The sequence below is a fragment of the Lycorma delicatula genome, chromosome 5, assembly GCF_047948215.1.
Source record: "Lycorma delicatula isolate Av1 chromosome 5, ASM4794821v1, whole genome shotgun sequence".
Classification (NCBI taxonomy): domain Eukaryota; kingdom Metazoa; phylum Arthropoda; class Insecta; order Hemiptera; family Fulgoridae; genus Lycorma; species Lycorma delicatula.
In genome coordinates this window covers 45618553-45637215 of record NC_134459.1, presented here as the reverse complement: position 1 = coordinate 45637215, position 18663 = coordinate 45618553, and the positions used below count along the sequence as shown (strand labels likewise).

The window sequence follows — 18663 nt, the reverse complement described above, 5'->3', positions numbered from 1 at the left end:
CTCAGACGTACATACGAACATGAAGATTCGGAAAATTTCCATCCGGGTTTTTGGGTTTCTCAGGCGTCGAAACGGTAAAGATCCTATGAAAATCGCATATACCCGAATTGTACCGATTGCAATACCTTCCTATGTAGAGCTATAGCGCTATCTAGACGGGAAAGTAAAAATAAGAATTCAAATTGAATTGAGAATTCTTATTCTTTTTAGTCGACTGTTAAAAGTAGTAAATATTATTTAAGAACCTGAATTAAAAACAATGAGAAATCTCCTACTAATGGATACTTAATGTGCAACATGATACGTAACTTCCTGGTGTGACTCAATTTACAGATATTTAACTTGTAATTCCCCTAAGTAATATTATTGTATGTAACCTTGATAAATTCATTTGTTACTTTGAAGTCATCGACTTTGACCGGTACCCCACGTGCTTTACATGTTACAACCGTAAGAAAGATCGTCTCAAATAATTTAAAATAAAAGATTAATATTATTGAAACAATGCGTTATCTGCAATTCCGCAAGAGAAATTTACCTATTTTATGATGTCACTTTTTACTAGGTATACTTTCTATAAATAAGCAGAGTTAATTCTAGATTATACAGGTATAGATTAAACTGGTTTATAGCTAATCTGAGAACAGTGAAAAAAAAAAAAAATATATATATATATATATATATATATATGAATATTAACTTAAATGTAATTTATTTAAGTTATTTTCCTCTTGATTGGATTGAATTAAATACAATAACATATTTTAAAAACATATCAAATAAACATATTTTACTTTAAAATATTACCTTTATTAATTTCCTGGTTAACCAATTATTTAATTTCTTAGGTTATATAAAGAGATAATTATCTAAGATAAGAAAAGTCTGGTATGAGTAGGGAATCTATTACATCAGGGATGGGGAAAAAATATTGTTTTCTAGGATGGGTAGACCGGTTAATTTCTTAGTATGTAAGAGAATTTTGTATGAATATGTATTGTCACCTGAGGAAACTTAGAGAATTCTAAGTGAATCGTTGTGTATTTTATAGGTTTGTATAATTGATTGGTTAACCCAATAAATAAATTTATTAATTAATTTCTTACCCAAGATAATTAAGAGTTTAATCGTACAAACACGGTTAGGAGTTTTTAACAGCATGGTGTGTTTGCGTGATTATTTCAGTTAGACATAAAAAACTATTTAGTGTAAAAAAATTTATTTACTCTCATTTCGTGTATTATTTATTTTTTTTTATTTACACAGAAATTTTTATAATCGATACCTGAATAAACAAATATATAAAATTCTAATGTCAACATTCCATCGATTTTATTATAAACTTTTTTTAATGAAAAATAAGGAAAAGTAATCTTGCCTAAGAATTATTGGAATTAGTTTTATTTTTAATATTTTTACATAGAACTAATCATTCAGATTACTGAAGAAATTAAATTTAATAAAGAAACATATACAAAAACAAACAAAAAATTTTAAGTATTACATTTAAAGAATATACAAATGTTAACCATAAAATCAGTAAATACACCTTTAATTATTGGCAATAAGAAGCATTAACCGTTTTAGTAAAACAATGAAGTTAATAGTTGAGTTATAAGTTGAGTTTTCAGATAACTTTAATAAAAAAAAATGTCCGTTTTAATACAATAGTGTAAGAAGACCGGTATAACGGATCTGAGTAACGGAATCCTGCCAATTAAGAAAAAATAGTAGAAAATATAATAATAGGAGGAATCCAGAAAGGGAACTGAAAGAAATCCTTTTAGTAAATGTAGCAGATCCGTTTAACAATCGTCCTTTGTAATACTGTTCGCTGGTACACCTAAACAGATGTTCCGTGAGAAGAGTTACTGGACCAGGGAAGGAATTTCATGACAATATCTGAGGGCGGACGATCGTTCTCACGCTCAACTGGGGTCTGGTCCTGCAGGTAAACAGAGAGGTGAATACTTGGGGGAAGATCAGTTGACGGTCACATCTCTTGTGAAGTTAATATTTGAACTTATTACACATGTTCCATACTCACCAGATTTGATGCCCTAGGATTTTCACTTCTTTCTGCAATTAAAGAGCGATATTAAGGGTACTAATTCACCCCATATGATGATCTTAAGGATACAATGAGTCGTGGATCAAGGAAAGACCCCCAGCATTTCTCAGTAACAAAATGAGAAAACTTGTTCACCATCAACATAAAAGTGTAGTAATAAATAAAATGTAATTTTTTGCCATATTTGTTTTATTTGACTATTATTTCATTTGTGAGTTATGAGCAACTGTAATTATATTTCACACCCGTCGTACATAATTTAAAGTTAGGTCGGTCAAGTGTTAAAAATATCAAAAACTGAGGTAACAATAAAATTCTAAAACAATCCAATCAAATAATTTAATAAATCCTGAACTTCAGCAGGATTCCCATTGAATTTAAAGATTCATTTATACTGATTTTTCCTGACTAATTTAATAAAAATTTCCTGACTCTCATAATGGTATGAGAGTCAATGGTAATGTATTGCCATTTATTCCGCAAAATATAGATTTCTATTTTTTTGCAACCTCCACCATCATCCCCATAACTGTCCAACTCACGCCTTTTTTATTCATTTATTATTACACTCATCTTTTAATGATTTTTTACAATAGACATTTAAAAACAATTGGCTTGGATCTAAGACTGCTAAAAACTTTTCACAAAAAAAAGCTCACATTATTTTGCAAAATAAACAAAAAACAATATTAAATAACTTGATTTACATAAAATTTTTAACAAAACAGAGATTTTCATTTAACAAAAATTGAATATTATGTATGATCACAACTCGAAGAAAAACTAAAATTACTGAGACTGAAAGTAATACAGATAAAAAAACTAGAACAGAACACCTTATTTTATTCAGAAAACAAACATTATTAACATTTACTTGAAAATTATTTTGTCATATTATTCTAGCATATTTCCAGAATGCCTTCAAAATATGGTACAAGGCGATAAGAGCATTTAGTAGCTCTAAGCTTGAATTTTGATTCTATACAATTATCAGGAAACACAATTTAAAAATTGAACCAACATCTTCACATGAACTTAAGGATAACTTATTTTGTACAAAATTGAGAACCCACATAATCTCTGCCTTAGAAACATTGTCTTTAAAATAAAAATAAATAATTGTGTTGCCATTTTGTATATATGAAATTGAGGATTCAAATATATCATTTGCTGCTGAAATGCTGTTATTCTGATCAGAAGATCCGCAAAGAACATACAGATGCATCACAACCACTATTCTCATAACTGTTGATCAAAGTTTTAGTCTGCCAAGTTGAACCGCCACTGGTAAATGAAAAAAAATTTCAGTGAAGGCTGAGAATTCCGTATCTTGTTTCATTAGAAACTTTAAATTTTTCAACGATAGCCTTTTTGTTAAAATTTCACCAGTGAAAAAATGAACTACAATTTGAAATATTCCTCCTTTAATATAAAAGAATAATTACGGAATGTACATAAGAAAAGGACATGTTAATGGCCGCTTGATGGATGTAGTTGCAATATGCTGGACAGGGTTGTCACTTCCTGATGCCAGGAAAGTATATACATTTTGCCATTACTTAAAAAATATTTTATTAATAACATTAATTTTAATTCTGTAACAAAAATGCAATTCTCTAAAATTTTTTGCAATTTCTCCTCACTTTCCTAAGTTTATATTTCCTGACTTTTCCTGCTTGTGGGATTCATGTCTAGTAATCCTTCCAAATATATATTCATTCCCGCATAATGATTATAACTGCCAAACTAGTATTTCTCAATAAAGAAATGTTCATTTCAAACGATTAAAAAACTAACAGAACAGATGAGAAGTAATGAAATTTGATAAATGGCACACAATATAATACACAAACAAGCTGAATTTGCAGAAGCAAAGTACCTACTGAATGAACAGATATTTTACTAGCACGATCCACACCGGTAATCCTTTTAATTGCTAACATAGCTAAGTCAAATGGTTCCTTAGGAACTTCTTGTGGTAAAGGCCACGGTAAAATATTTTTAAATTTTGGCATCCAGTATAACATTCCCATAAATTTTCTAACAGGATAGCCTCTTTCACCAAATATATTTATCAATATTTCTCCAGTTTCCGGATCGGGTATAACACCTGAAATCAGAAAAGTACAGTAAAAAAGAATGATTAAAGACTGTTCATCATAATGCAACATGAAAAACAAAAATAGTGGACTACTAAGATAAAGATATGCACACTTTGAATATAAAAAAACGTAAACACAAGATTTAAAGTAACTAAGCAGAATGATTACTATTCAACTAACCTCTATGGCTAAGTAGAACAATCTCATGCTTTTATTTGAAAGGTCCAGAGCATCTATACTCTAATTTAAATAAACTGCTTATATATAGTGTTACTTGATAACAAATAAAAAACTGTTTTGTTATAATAAATAAGTTTTATGGCACTGTTATATGGATCAAAAAGGACTGGACAAATAAAAGTCGATGATTCAGAAATACCATACAACCTCTTGGGATCAAACTTTTTTGTTATAATAATTTGTATAAGACTGTTATAAGGATCAGAAAGGACTAGACAAATAAAAGTCCAGATGATTTAGAAGTATCATACAGCATATTGGGATCGGTCTTTTTTATGTAGGTATTAATAGTAAATGCAAACTTTACTTAAAATAAGTTCAATTTTGAAAAATATACCTACAAAATAGAGAACAGGCTTATAACAGTCACTACATCGTTTATACTTTTTTCAAACAAGAGATGAATGAGATCAATAAGCTGCAGCCAATTACAATAGTTTGCATTACACATAAACAAATACATTTAACTAATGGCCATCACATATAGGCTTTATTAATTTACTAGTAAGTAAATATAAATAATCTAAATATTTCCCATTTAAAAAAAAATGGTAAATTAAGTTTTTCTACCAAAGTGTATTGCATAATACTAAAATAATTTTTTTTTAAATCAGACCTAATTTACAAAAGAAGAATTTACAAGTGTTCTGAAGTTATTTATAAATATATAAATGTACATATTTCAAATATCTCAACACTGAATCGATCCAGGAAATTCAAATGTATGGATTAACAGGATTTGGATAAACAAGGATACACCATAAATCAAAACATTATATACATCAATGTACTGTACTAGTCTACATCAATAGTACTGATGTACTATTCTGATTGTGACTGTTGCAGAGTGCTTTAAATAAATAAAATACACACACCGACAACCAGCAGTAATTATAAAAGTAATTATAATACATAATAAAGACCAAAACATAGCAAATTTTAAGAATGTCAATAAAAAATAAAAATAAACATAGTTCTTACTTTCCATTTAACATTAGTTTTCTTAACCTTACAAATGACTCTTTACCAAGAGCCTTGGTAAGTGCATCAGCCACTTCATGGTAACTTCAGCAATATCCAATTGTACATAACATACTTTTATTATACATTGTTTCATTTTCTCTTAAATAAAATGATTCTTAATGTCAATGTGCTTTAATCGTTCACGATATTTACTAATTTATAAAGCTGACAAACTGTTATCAAATAAAAGTACATCTACATCTAATTCTATTAAAATATTTTGAAACCAACATGCACATTGAAACTCGCTGACACATTGATTGAGGGCTAGATACTCTGCCTCAGTGGAAGACAGAATAACATAAAACATACTGGTTTTTTGAACACTAAGACAGTTTAAAACAATGTCCACTGGTGGATTTTCTGTCAATGGTGTAACCACCCCGGTCAGCATCTACAGAACCTTTGATAATATCAGTAGTAGAACATTTACTATATACTAATTTCAAATGAAGAGTTTCTTTCATGCAACATCATAACAGATATTAATTAATTATTACTAGCACAACATTGGTATCCGCTTCGAATACTAATACTTGCACACAGATATGGTCTGCTACCTAACATAGCATTCATAATACAACCTATTAATTTTTGACACTTATTTTTTATTTCTGTATTTTCCAGTTTTTCTGTCATCAAATAATTATAATCAAAATTATAATCCGATGCAGTAGAAACAGTTTTACAGTCAAACATACTGAAACGTTTTAGTACACTTCCTAGATAATTATTTTGATTCAAAGTTATCACACCTCATCTTTTAAATTTTGTTCTATAGCGATACATAAATAATAAGAAATTTGAACCATATCTTTCATTTTAAACTTACTCTAGTTAACTTACTCATCAAATCATTTTTAAAAAAAATTAATTTCTTGCTTATTTCAGCCCATGATAGTTAATTCATAAATTAGTACATTAATTTCTCAAATATTAACCTGAAATACAAACAATAATCAATATTTAACTTACAAAATTTTGAGATCGTGAAATCTATCATACCAGCATTTGGAAGAAGTTTTTAAACATAAATTGCTTTCTTAAGTTTGCACACTTTTTCATTTGTTAAACTGCAAATCTCAAGTAAACACATAAATACAGTTTCTTTCAGTTCGCCATGTAAAAAAGCACTACAGACATTCAGTTCCGTAACAGGCCATTCAAAATTTACACTAACAGGTAACATTAATCTAACTGTATTTCTGGTTTATCAATAACATCCCATAAATCATTTTCAGCTAATGATTTCAACTAAACTTCCATAGCGTCCTGCCACTGCTTAGCAAAAACCACTGATTTTTTAGCTTCTTCATATGATGTTGGTTCTTCAATATTCAACACACTAACAAAGACAGTCTCATAATCATTATATTTAACTGGAAGCTGCAGCTGATCCCTAGGATGAAGCTGTTTCTATCAGTAGGGTTATGTATGTTCATCTTCAGGGAACTTCTTTTTAAACTTTCATCTGCAGTCACATCCTTAATAATGTTTACAATGTATTCAACTTCAGATGTAGGTTCTTCTTTCTTCATGTTGACATTACAATCAAAAAACATAAAAGAACTTATTCGGTTTACAGAGAACAAAAACAACACTACTTTTTAACATTACTGCTTTCATAACTGGAAAATTAACTCTCAGTCCTTTGTTCTTTCACCCTAACCTACAAGCATTTCCTTTTTATTTTCAAGATCAAGCTTCTTTTTCTTCTCTTTGGTATACGCACCCACACTTCTGTATCAAACAGCGGTTTATTATTTTAAAATCAAAACTTTGCTTATTATTTCATAATTCATAAGGTGTTTTACTGTTAACTGTAGCTGCCTCAATGATTGTATGCATTTCTTGTTCAGCACGACCATTCTGCTTGGGATTATAAGAAAGAGTAATTTGATGTTCTCTTCCTTGTCAATTCAGAGGTTTTTTCACATAGTGATTAACAAACGCTTTTCCATTATCTGTTCTTAAGACTTTAATTTTTTGAACCGTTTGTTTTTCACATAGTTTCACAAAAAGTTCAAGCTTACCACAAACTTCATGCTTGTGTTTTAAAAAATACACCTGTCTATAATGCAAATAGTCATTTTTCAATAAAAATATATAACAAGAACCACCTTGAGTCAACTTCCACAGGACCACAGACATCAGCATGGATTATGTTTCCAACTTCAGTTGATTGTGAATTACTTCCTTTTAATGACTTATGATGTTGTTTTCCCTGCACACAGGCTTCACAGAAGAAGGTTTCATTTTTATCTTCACACGTAATAGCACTCTGATTTAAAAAGACTTTTCACATGATTAAAATTTTGATGTACCAAACTTTCATGCCACCAGATTAATTAAAGATTTTTTATTTGAGTTCACTATGCCACCATTAACCATACAACACGTTACTCTACAAAATTCTGGTTGTCCTGCAAAAAGGTTTATTTGAGCGTCTAGCCAACGCACAAACTTAATTTGTTTTCTTGTAAATTAAGTGTGCTTCACAGGCGTATGACTTCAAATAAAAACCATTATCCAGAGCCTTGCCCTAAGAGAAAAGTTTCATCCTTAAATCAGGCACAATTTTCATATTCATTATCACTTGTCTATTGACCATTTAATAAAAACAGAACCACAACCAACTGCATTGATTACTGAACCATCACCTATTCTTACTTGTTTCAGTTCATTAATTAAGCTTTACATACTTGTACTTTCTAAACATCTTTAGATCATGCACTACTATCAAGATACTATTCTGTATCCAAATTCACCTAAGAAACTTCAATTAAGGCCAATCTTTCATTTGAATCATTTACATTTTGTTTATTTGCCTCTGACAATTTCTTTTGACGAAACTAACAATCTTTTACACAATATATTTAGTTTTCATAAAACCTGAATAATTTTTACACAGATTATTTTTATGTCCAACCTTTCTACAAGAAAAACTTTTGAGACTAAATTTATTTACATGTTTAACAGTTAACACCACAGTTTCTTCACTAGATTTCAAATGCTCTTCTTCAATCAATAATCTAGTTGTTAAATTATTTAGAGTTTGCTGATTTTCACCCACTCTTTTCCAAGCAAAAAAAATGATCAAAGATAAAATTATTTTTGTAATAACGAGATTACAAAAAGATCAGATTTCAGGTATTTCTTCCTTATTGCTTAAGAGAAACAGTTAAATTTTAAATTTTTGATAGAAAGTCCATAACACCATTTTCAGACTTCAAATTAAACAATTGTAGCTGTAATAAATGAATATTCATACTTAATTGACGCTCATATATTGTTTTCTGTTTAGTCCAAATTTCATTTGCAGTCTTGCACATTAAAATGTGCGACTAAGGCCTGGATTCCACGCACATTAATAACACTTCCTGTGCACGTACATTATAAATTTCATACTTTTTCAATTCTGCAGCTTTCAAAACATCTGGTTTCTGTATATCTCCATTGGTAATAACAAAGAGATCTTTAGCTATCAATACTACTCTCATCTGGAATTTCCAAATATTCCAGTTATTTTCATTTAACTTCATAAACTGCTGTGATTCCATATTTACCCACATGGTCACAACTAAACAAAATTTTCATGACCTCTGTACCTTTGTTCACAGTTACATATCTGGGCCCATAACCTGTTGCAGAGTGCTTTAATAAATATTAATAAATACACATATTGATGACCAGCAGTTTACTTCTAAAAGTAGTTTTAATAACTCAAACTCTAACAAAAACTCCCATATACTGCACATATTCTCTTTCAGTGTTAATACACTACTGTTAATATGGGCCTCACTCGCTATCGATTGACACAAAGCCCATATTACTGTTACAATTTGGTTGCTGAAATTCAGTTAATGAAATAACCTTAGGAATAGCCTGAGCTATTGTTATAGATTGTTACAATAGCAATAGGTTATTGTAATGTCACAGACTTGAAGAAAATAATTTTGCATAACAATATGCTAGCATCTAGTTATCTTGATAATTTAGTTAAACAATCATTTCACAAATCATATAAATTAAAGAATGGGCAAGGAATAACTTCTTTTAAGGAGACCTGCACCTTTTCTCAAGTAGTTCTTTAATAAATCAAGGAAAAGCAATTTCTTACAGCACATATTTGCGTACATCAATGCCAAAATATGTGATCTGTTACAGGCTGATCCCATTCTGAATATTCTGATTTCCTAAGGGATTATATGTGGGATGAATGTATATTACCTAAAGGAATGCATACTATGCCCAGATGATAATTAATTTAAGTACTACTTTTTTCTTTTATTTTTGAAGCATTTCCAATCAGATTCTCAAAACCAGGAAAAGTAGAATATATAAATAAATGAATCACTAAAAAAGAAACGGAAATACAATAAGAAAACCAAGTCGACAACTACTATTATCTGAAACTTGTAACAGAATAAGTTTGGAAAGAAGACAACTGAGGGAAAGAACTGACTTCTCAGCACAATTTTTAGTAATTCATTAATACATCTATTTCTCAATACATAGAAATCTCTAAAAAAAATTCAAGTTAGTGATAACTTTTATAAAATATCATGTAAACGAATTTAAAATAATAATGAAGACAATGAACCTATTCCAGTGTTAAAAAGGAATGAACATAAAATGATTTTACAAATTGAATAACAACTCTAAAACAGTTTAAGATTTAGATCTGATATCTTTAACGTATGATAAACTAAAAATTTATTTTTACTTTATTTAAAAAGTATTTATTAAAAATTTCATGGTTATATGTGCAGTATGTTTTTAATGGCAAGCAATCAAAGTCAAGTCAAGAGACAGCCACTCAGAAAATAGAGTATTTTCATTTTCACCACATAACGTACTTTAAATAGTAAAAGTTACTATTTGACACCATTAAACAATGAACAAAATTATTTAAACAGTGATGAGACTTGTTTTGATACAAAGCTGAATAGTTCTTATTTTATTAAGATCAAACTCCAGTAAATATAATTTCTCCACCAATAGTGGTTATTATTATTGTTTGATGAAATAACACAGAAACTTAGAAGTTTTTACATGGAATATGGAAATGGAATTTTGTATCATATGAAAAATATCATGCCTGACAGGATTTGAATCCCGGATCTCAGGATGAAAAGCGAAGATCCTATCACTCCGTCATGGAGATTGGCTAATTAAGTTCTTGAGTTTATAAATTAAATATAGCCTATATCTCTGAAAATAACCCTACAAATTCTTTGAAAAAATTTAAGAAACAACTTACTTTCTTAATATACAGAATTATACTACTACTAGAAGGTTCTCTAAGCACCATTATGCAACTCCTTTATAAGTGCTGTTATTAAGTGGCATGTGAATAATGATGTCCATCTTGAAACAGACAACAATATTATACTTGATCTATGATGTATTAGTTCATTTAATTCATTGTTATTTTTTTCAAATTTAATATGCATTTCAGATTGTACAAGTGTGGCCATGGCTTTTATCCACTAAGAGTAAAATTTGCATGTTTTAATTAGATCTTTATATAACTATTCTGTTTCTATCAGGTTAATTTTAAAGTTTTGTTCTATTGCTCTGAACAGTGAATGGATAACGCAACTGGGTCAATCTATTTGAAGTGACCCAAGGGTGGTTGCTTGACCAATTCAAAAAAAAATTGAAACTTACCCAATTGTTTCCTACATATCTCAGGACATTAAAACTATTTTTTTAAGCAGTTTATCTGTGGCGGCCATTTTTGCTAAATGCGCACACCTATTTTTCTGATTGTAAGGGTTTATGGAAAAAATCATAACTAAAAAAACTATTGTTCCTGGAAGGATGAAACAAAAAGCAATTTATTCATATTTTCTCAACGTAAAAGATTGGTCCATCAATCTTAGATAGGTAAACTGAAGAGAGATAGAAAATTACTAATAAAGTTGAACATGAAAAACGGTGAAATTTCACTTTTGGTAATTCTTTTCAATAGACAGGGATGGCATGCACAGTTTGAAAGATTTTTTTATATGTAGGTATATGTTAGTTCTAACATAAATAATTTTAATGGGATATACTTACCCCCTTTTTTTAAGAATTTTTGAGAACTAATTTTTTTTTTTTAAATTCAAATTTTGGCATCCAATAACTCTGATTGGGCTGGTGATAAAGATCTCAAATTTGCACAACCTACAATGTTTTTGTAGATGTTTATAGCAAGTAAAAATGTTTCTTTATATGTAGGTATATGTTAGTAGTTAGGTATATGTAGTTTCCTGCCCTAATTAAGATTCAATATTAAATTTCTTTACAGCATTAATTAAGATAATGAAAATTGAAACTGAATGTGAAATTTAGAAAAAAACTCCATATAAAAATATTATAAACATGGCAATAATATTTCAAATTTTACTTTTTATATGAATATCCGCAACTTTGTAATTTATTGGATACAGCATTAATAAAATGAGTAAATTATTAATTTAAAAATAAGAAGTACTTATTTAGCAACACTTTAAGTAGCGTTCCCAGTTTTGCAATAATGCATCATTAGCACATATAATGTTAAATGAATCACATATTGGTAAGCTGTAACAGTCATTTCAACAAGATTCAGTCATTCACACCATACTTGACAACTCAGACAATTTTGCTAAAAGAATGATTTTGCCAAGTAGATAAAAAAACTGATTGTATTTAAATAATTACTGAAAAACCTTTTTTTTGTACTTATCCATAACAAAGGAGTGTACAATTTCCCCCCTAATTGTATTGGACAATTACTTACAGTTATACTCATATTAGTTATATAATTAACAAACTTGATTTGTGATATTTAAGTATGTTATTAGTCGACTGATGACAGCCAGAGATCTCTATGAAAGCATAATCTGTGGTATATGCTGTAACAAGGGAACTCTGCTAAATGAAAATCGAAATGGTACCTAACTGTACTGCTGTGCAGTATATTATAGCACTTTAAACTACCCACAACTTTTTCCATGTTTTGTGTACGAGCATCATACTCTGGCTGAATCGACATAGTTATTTTATCTAAGTTTAATATGATTAAACCACTGGGTTGGTCTAATGTGAACTTATCATAAATCAGCTGATTTCAAAGTTGGGAGTTCTAAGTTCAAATCCTAGTAAAGGCAGTTACTTTAATATGGATTTGAATACTAAATTGTGGATACCAGTGTTCATTGGTGGTTGGGTTTCAATTAACCACATATTTCGGGAATGGTCTACCTGAGAGTGTACAAGACTACACTTTATTTACATTCATACATATCACTCTCAATCATCCATCGTCTGAAATAATACCTTATGGTGGTTTTGGAGACTAAACAGAAACAGAAAAAGTGTAATATGATTAGAATCCAGCTTTTTCAAGTCTGCAATACACTTCCCGTGAATTGTAATAAACGACATACTTTCTTGATAATGATTTTGATGGTATACATTATTGTGCTAAGGATCAGTCATTAGTAATTTAGAAGGACTCTTTCATCAATATGCAAATTTTACCCAGTTTTTACTAAATTAAAAGAACATGTCATAATACATTGAGAGGCTGTAGACATAGAGGTTATAAGTTTTAAATCACTACATTCACAGACAGGATATAAAATTTACAACTACCTTGATAACATACATATAACTTTTTCTGTACCATCTGTCAAACTTACCTTTCATTGTATTCCTTTAACTTCAAGTGATCTCATCAAATGATATTTTTTTATTTTGTTTAATTAAATATTCCCTTATTAAAGTCAAAATAAAACTGTTGCATAACACATAAATCTATATTCTATTTTTGCAGTCTTGCTCAGAATGAACTGAATCTACTATATTTCAATTAACATTTTTTTATTAAATAAAATTCAAAATGGAAACAATCATAAAAAGTGTTATTTAAAAAAAAACGAAAAAGTGAATAATGTACACTACAACAATGACTGATAATATGTTAATCTATTTGAGGAATAAAACACACTTTCAAATTATTGAATTTGATGTGACAAAAGCATTGCATTTGCCATAAATTTTGCCTAAGATACAAGCATGAATCTTAGCAATGACAGATAGGCAAGGTATTAAATAGAGATCAATAAAATATTTTCCAAAAATAAGACTGTCAGGGCAGGTTTAAACTGAAATACAGAAAACATTGCTAAACCCATTCGTAATTTAAAACTTATTAATAATTCTATTAAATTTTATTTTTGAAACATTAGGATTTGTAGAATTGTACAAATTCCACGAGAACAAATAATAAAACATTACAAAGAATATAAAACACATTATTATAATAAGCAAATACTTACTATTGTATTCCATCTGCTCTAGAAGATCTACTAATATACACTGTTGCTGCTTAGGATAATGCATGAATTCAACTTGAAGAATATTTTGGGGAACAAATTTTCCTTTAGGCATAATCTTTCTCAACACCGAATTCTTTCATATATTTCATGGCAGCATATATAAATTCCACATGTCCTCTTTTATGGGTCTCCCTAACCCTGAAATGATTCAATAATTCTAAATAAGTTTCTTTTGATTTGTCTTCAGTTCTTTCAAAACGGTTAGGAGCCAATAGTTTTTCATCATCTCTCTTAGAAGAGAAATTCTTATTGAATGTATGAAAGCACGTCCTATTATTAAAAATTACTTTTCTATGTAATCCATCACAAACGTTTAAAAAACCAGTAATTTTTTTTAAACTAAGTCTAAAAATTGCTCGTGACATTATTAGTATCCGTTAAATAAGAATTACCGGTCAACATAAATTAGGATACTTGAAAAATCACATGTTATTTATAAATCATTTTATTAACTATATACATTACAAAAAATGATATTTAAAGACAAAAATCATACACAACGCTGAAACAATATTATTTACAGTAATTATTTTTTTCATCTAGGGAAATGGCTCTCCCTCACATTATTTACAATACTAGAAAATTAACCTGAAAATTTCGATCATATGAATTGACGATCGACTTCTATCTAGAAATGGGAAGAATCGTGAACGAGTCGTTCCTTCGATTCGACTCTTTATACTGAACGAAAGAATCGAGAATCGGTTTGCAGGAGAAACAGATTCTTTCTACAATTCTTAACAATGAAATGGATAGGCGACGGGAAACCAAATCTTTCTCAATTACGAATCGATTCTATTCGATTCATAGCAATGAGTTATGTATTATTAATGCTATAAAAGAAATGTAGTCTCTTAATCTTTTTTGATATCAGTATCATTTTGTTAAAAACAATTTTATCTACATTACAGAAATTTTGTTGATATGAACTAGATCTTTCAGCTTACTTGAAAGCCATCATCAGGAGATAATATTATTTTATTAAAGTTTAAAATATTTAAAAGATCACAGTTAAAATTTAAAACAGTCATAACTGTGTGGTCCTACCACTATACTGAAGGAAGATACATGTACTCTGGTGGATTATTCCTGTATTCCATGTTCTCTACATCAGTATTCCTTCGCTATACTGGTAAGACCATACAGTCATTACTTTTACATGTGAGCTTTTAAATTTTTAATTTTAATTAAATAATTTTATCTCCTGATGATGGCTTTTAAGTAAGCCGAAAGATCATGCATTGATTTCAACGTGCTGGTAAGATGGGTTTCATTAATTGTTTATTTATTTAGAATATCTGTAGTACCATATTTGAGAAATTTCTTGGCCAACTTTTTTTGTTGAATCATATCATTCACAATATATATATTTAACTCTTTTAATAAAACTAGTATAATGACCTTCACAAATCGATATAAATTCATATAAATCTTCACAAATCATGATATAGTATTACATTGATTTTTATAAGTATTAATGTTGTATATATTTTAAAATGTAATTTATACAGAATGCTTTTGGTGACATAAACATGTACATTATAAATTCACTTGCATTAAATTGATCTTTGTAAATATTTTCATTTTAATTAAAATAACTTACAAAATGCAGATATTTCTGTCTTTTGGGTTTGGTTTAAATACATTTATTATCCCCAATCAATTTTTTTTAATATTACAGAATAAAACACATTAGGGCCTGTAAAGGTTGAACTACTGGTATAATCTATATGAACCTGGTTTACTCATTATATTTGTTAGAGTAATTATTGATAAATGATTAGAGAATTGGTAATTATCAGTAACAATTTTAGTAAAAGTTATTTTAACTTATATCCCTCTACAAATCACGAGACCTTGCCGGTGGTGAGGGGGCTTGAGTGCTCAGCGATACAGAATAGCTGGACCAAAGGTGCAACCATATCGTAGAGGCATCTGTTGAGAGCCAGACTAAGGAATGATTCCTGAAAGTGGGCAGCAGCTCTTTCAGTAGTTGTTAAGGGCGTAGGTAAAGAGGACATAAACGGCCATATTGTCATCACTCAATCTTCAGAGTACTGCGCAGTTGAAAGCAATAGAAAACTACAGCTGCTTTTCCAAAAAAATGTAAGTATGCATTTTCATAACAAAGATGAAAGTGCCTTGCTTGGTAAAATATTCCAGAGATAAACTAGTCCCCCGTTCATATCTCTGGTTGGGGACTACTAAGGAAGGGGTCACCAGAAAATTAAAAAATAACATTCTACGAGTCAGAGCATGAAATGTTAGAAATCTAAAAAAGGGTAGGTAGATCAGGAAATTTACAGAGGGAAACGGATAGATTAAATGTAGATGTAGTAGGAATTAGTGAGGTTCGTTGGGAAGAGGAAAACTGCTTTTGGGCAGATGATTTTAGAATAATTAACTCAGCTTCAAATAAAGGGCAGGCAGCAGTAGGTTTCGTAATGAAGAATAAGATAGGAACAGAGTAGAGTACTTCAAAATGCATAGTGACAGAATCATTGTAATAAGGATAAAATAAAAAACCTAGGCTTACAACGATTGTTAACATCTATATGCCTACAAGTGCTCATCATGATGATGATGATGTAGAGAGTTTATACAAAGAAATTGATGAAGCAATTAAGCACATAAAAGGGGATGAAAATTTAATAATACTTGGAGACTGGAATGCAAGCACTGGAAAAAGCAAGGAAGGATATTATGGGTGAATATGGGCTGGGCAAAAGGAATGAAAGAGGGGACAAAGTTTTGCATGAAGTATAATTTAGTAATTGCACACAGTTTAAAAATCAAAATAAAAGAATATATACATGGAAAAAACCAGGTGATACTGCAAGGTATCAGATAGATTATACATGGTTAAGCAATGTTTTAGAAATCATCTCGTCAACTGGAAAACTTACCCTGGAGCAGACATTGATAGGGACCATAATTTAGTGATAAATAAATATAGATTGGGATATAAAAACCTGAAGAAAAGGTGTCAGATGAATATGTGGAATTTAGAGAAGTTTGAGGAAGAAAAGGTAAACAACATATTTGAGGAGGACGTCGCAAGAGGTTTGAGTAAAAAAGATAAGGTAGGAAATGCAGAAGAAGAATGGGAGAATGCTAAGAAGGAAATACTAAAATCAGCAAAAGCAAACTTAGGCGGAACAAAAAGAACTGGTAGAACACCTTTGATGTCCGAGGATATATTGCAGGTGATGGATGAACGTAAAAAATATAAGAATGCTAGTGATGAAAAAAGTAAAATGAACTATCGACAATTAAGAAATACTTAATTAATGTATTTCAAAATACATTTTGAAGTACTCTACTCTGTTCCTATCTTATTCTTCATTACGAAACCTACTGCTGCCTGCCCTTTATTTGAAGCTGAGTTAATTATTCTAAAATCATCTGACCAAAAATTTAGTCGAGTGGATTAAAAAAAAAGTGTTCAGATTTAGAAAGAGAAATGATCATTGGTAAAATAGACAGAGCATACAGGAAAGTTAAGGAAAGTTTGGGGTACATAAATTAAAATCTGATGTGTTAAACAAAGATGGTGTACTGATTTATAATATGAAAGGAAAGGTCAATAGAGTGGAATATATAGAAGAGTTATACTAATAGAGTGGAAGAAGTGCTAGGAGAAGACAGATTTTGGTTTCAAGAAAAGTATAGGCATAAGAGAAGCAATTTTAGGGCTCAGATTAATAGTAAAAGGAAGATTAAGGAAAAACAAACAAACATACTTTGTATTTATAGACATAGAAAAAACATTCAATAACGTAAACTGGAATAAAATGTTCAGCATCTAAAAAAAATTAAGGTTCAGGTACAGAGATAGAAGAAAAATTGCTAACATTTATAGGCATTAAACAACAGTAATAATTGAAGAACGTAAGAAAGAAGCCGTAATAAAAAAGGGAGTCCGACAAGGATGTTCCCAATCCCCGTTTACTTTTTAATGTTTACATAGAACTAACAGAACAATTTAGATCTGGAGTAACAGTACAAGGTGAAAAGATAAAGATGCTACGATTTACTGATGATATAGTAACTCTAACAGACAGTAAAAAAAGATTTGGAAGAAACAAAGAATGACATGGATGAAGTCATACGCAAGAAAATAAACAAGAAAAAACGAAAGTAATGAAATTTAGTAGAATTAAAGTAGATGGACCGCTGAATATAAAAATAGGAAGAGAAAAGATCATGGAGATAGAAGAAGTTTGTTATTTGTGAAATAGAATTACTAAATATGGACGAAGCAGGAGTAATATAAAATGCAAAATAGCACTGGCAAAATGAGCTTTCAGCCAGTAAATTAATCTGTTTACATCAAAACTTAATTTAAACATCAGGAAGACATTTTCAAAGAATGTGTTTGGAGCGTAGCCTTATTTGGAAGTGAACTTGGACGATCAGAAAAGAAAAGTTTAGAAACTTTTGAAATGCAGTACTATAGGAGAATGTTAAAAATCAGATGGATGGATAGACGGAAGCGACAAATGAAGAGAAGTTGTGGCAAATTGATGAAGAAAGAAGCATTTGGAAAAATATAGTTAAAAGAAGAGACAGACTTTTAGGCCACATATTAAACATTCTAGAACAGTCGCTTTAATATTGGAGGGACAGGTAGAAGGGAAACATTGAGCTGGCAGGTAACATTTGGAATATGTAAAACAAATTATTAGGGATGCAGGATGTAGGGGGTATACCGAAGTGAAACGACTGGCACTAGATAAATAATCTTATTAGATAGATAATCAAACCAATCAAACGATTGAAGACAAAAAAAATTTTTATTAAAACAACTCTGTCATTAATCTTTCATGCGGTTGTACTATAAGTGCAATGG

The 18663-nt window shown here is 29.8% G+C and overlaps 1 protein-coding gene across 5 annotated transcripts in view; it reads right to left on the bottom strand.

Moving 5' to 3' along the window:
- The window catches only part of LOC142324902 (evolutionarily conserved signaling intermediate in Toll pathway, mitochondrial-like), a 28723-nt gene that overhangs the window by 3721 nt on the left and 6339 nt on the right, over window positions 1-18663 (bottom strand). For 2 of the 5 annotated variants that reach the window (XM_075366022.1, XM_075366023.1), the window contains exons 1-2: window positions 13752-14428; window positions 3955-4181 (exon numbers count right to left, since the gene is read on the bottom strand). In XM_075366022.1, coding sequence (XP_075222137.1) covers window positions 3955-4181; window positions 13752-13863 — 339 coding nt within the window. In that variant the 5' untranslated portion in view covers window positions 13864-14428. Of the gene's footprint in view, window positions 1-2897; window positions 4182-13751; window positions 14429-18663 lie in introns of those variants that run through there. The other 3 variants (XM_075366021.1, XM_075366020.1, XM_075366019.1) reach the window with 3 other exon arrangements.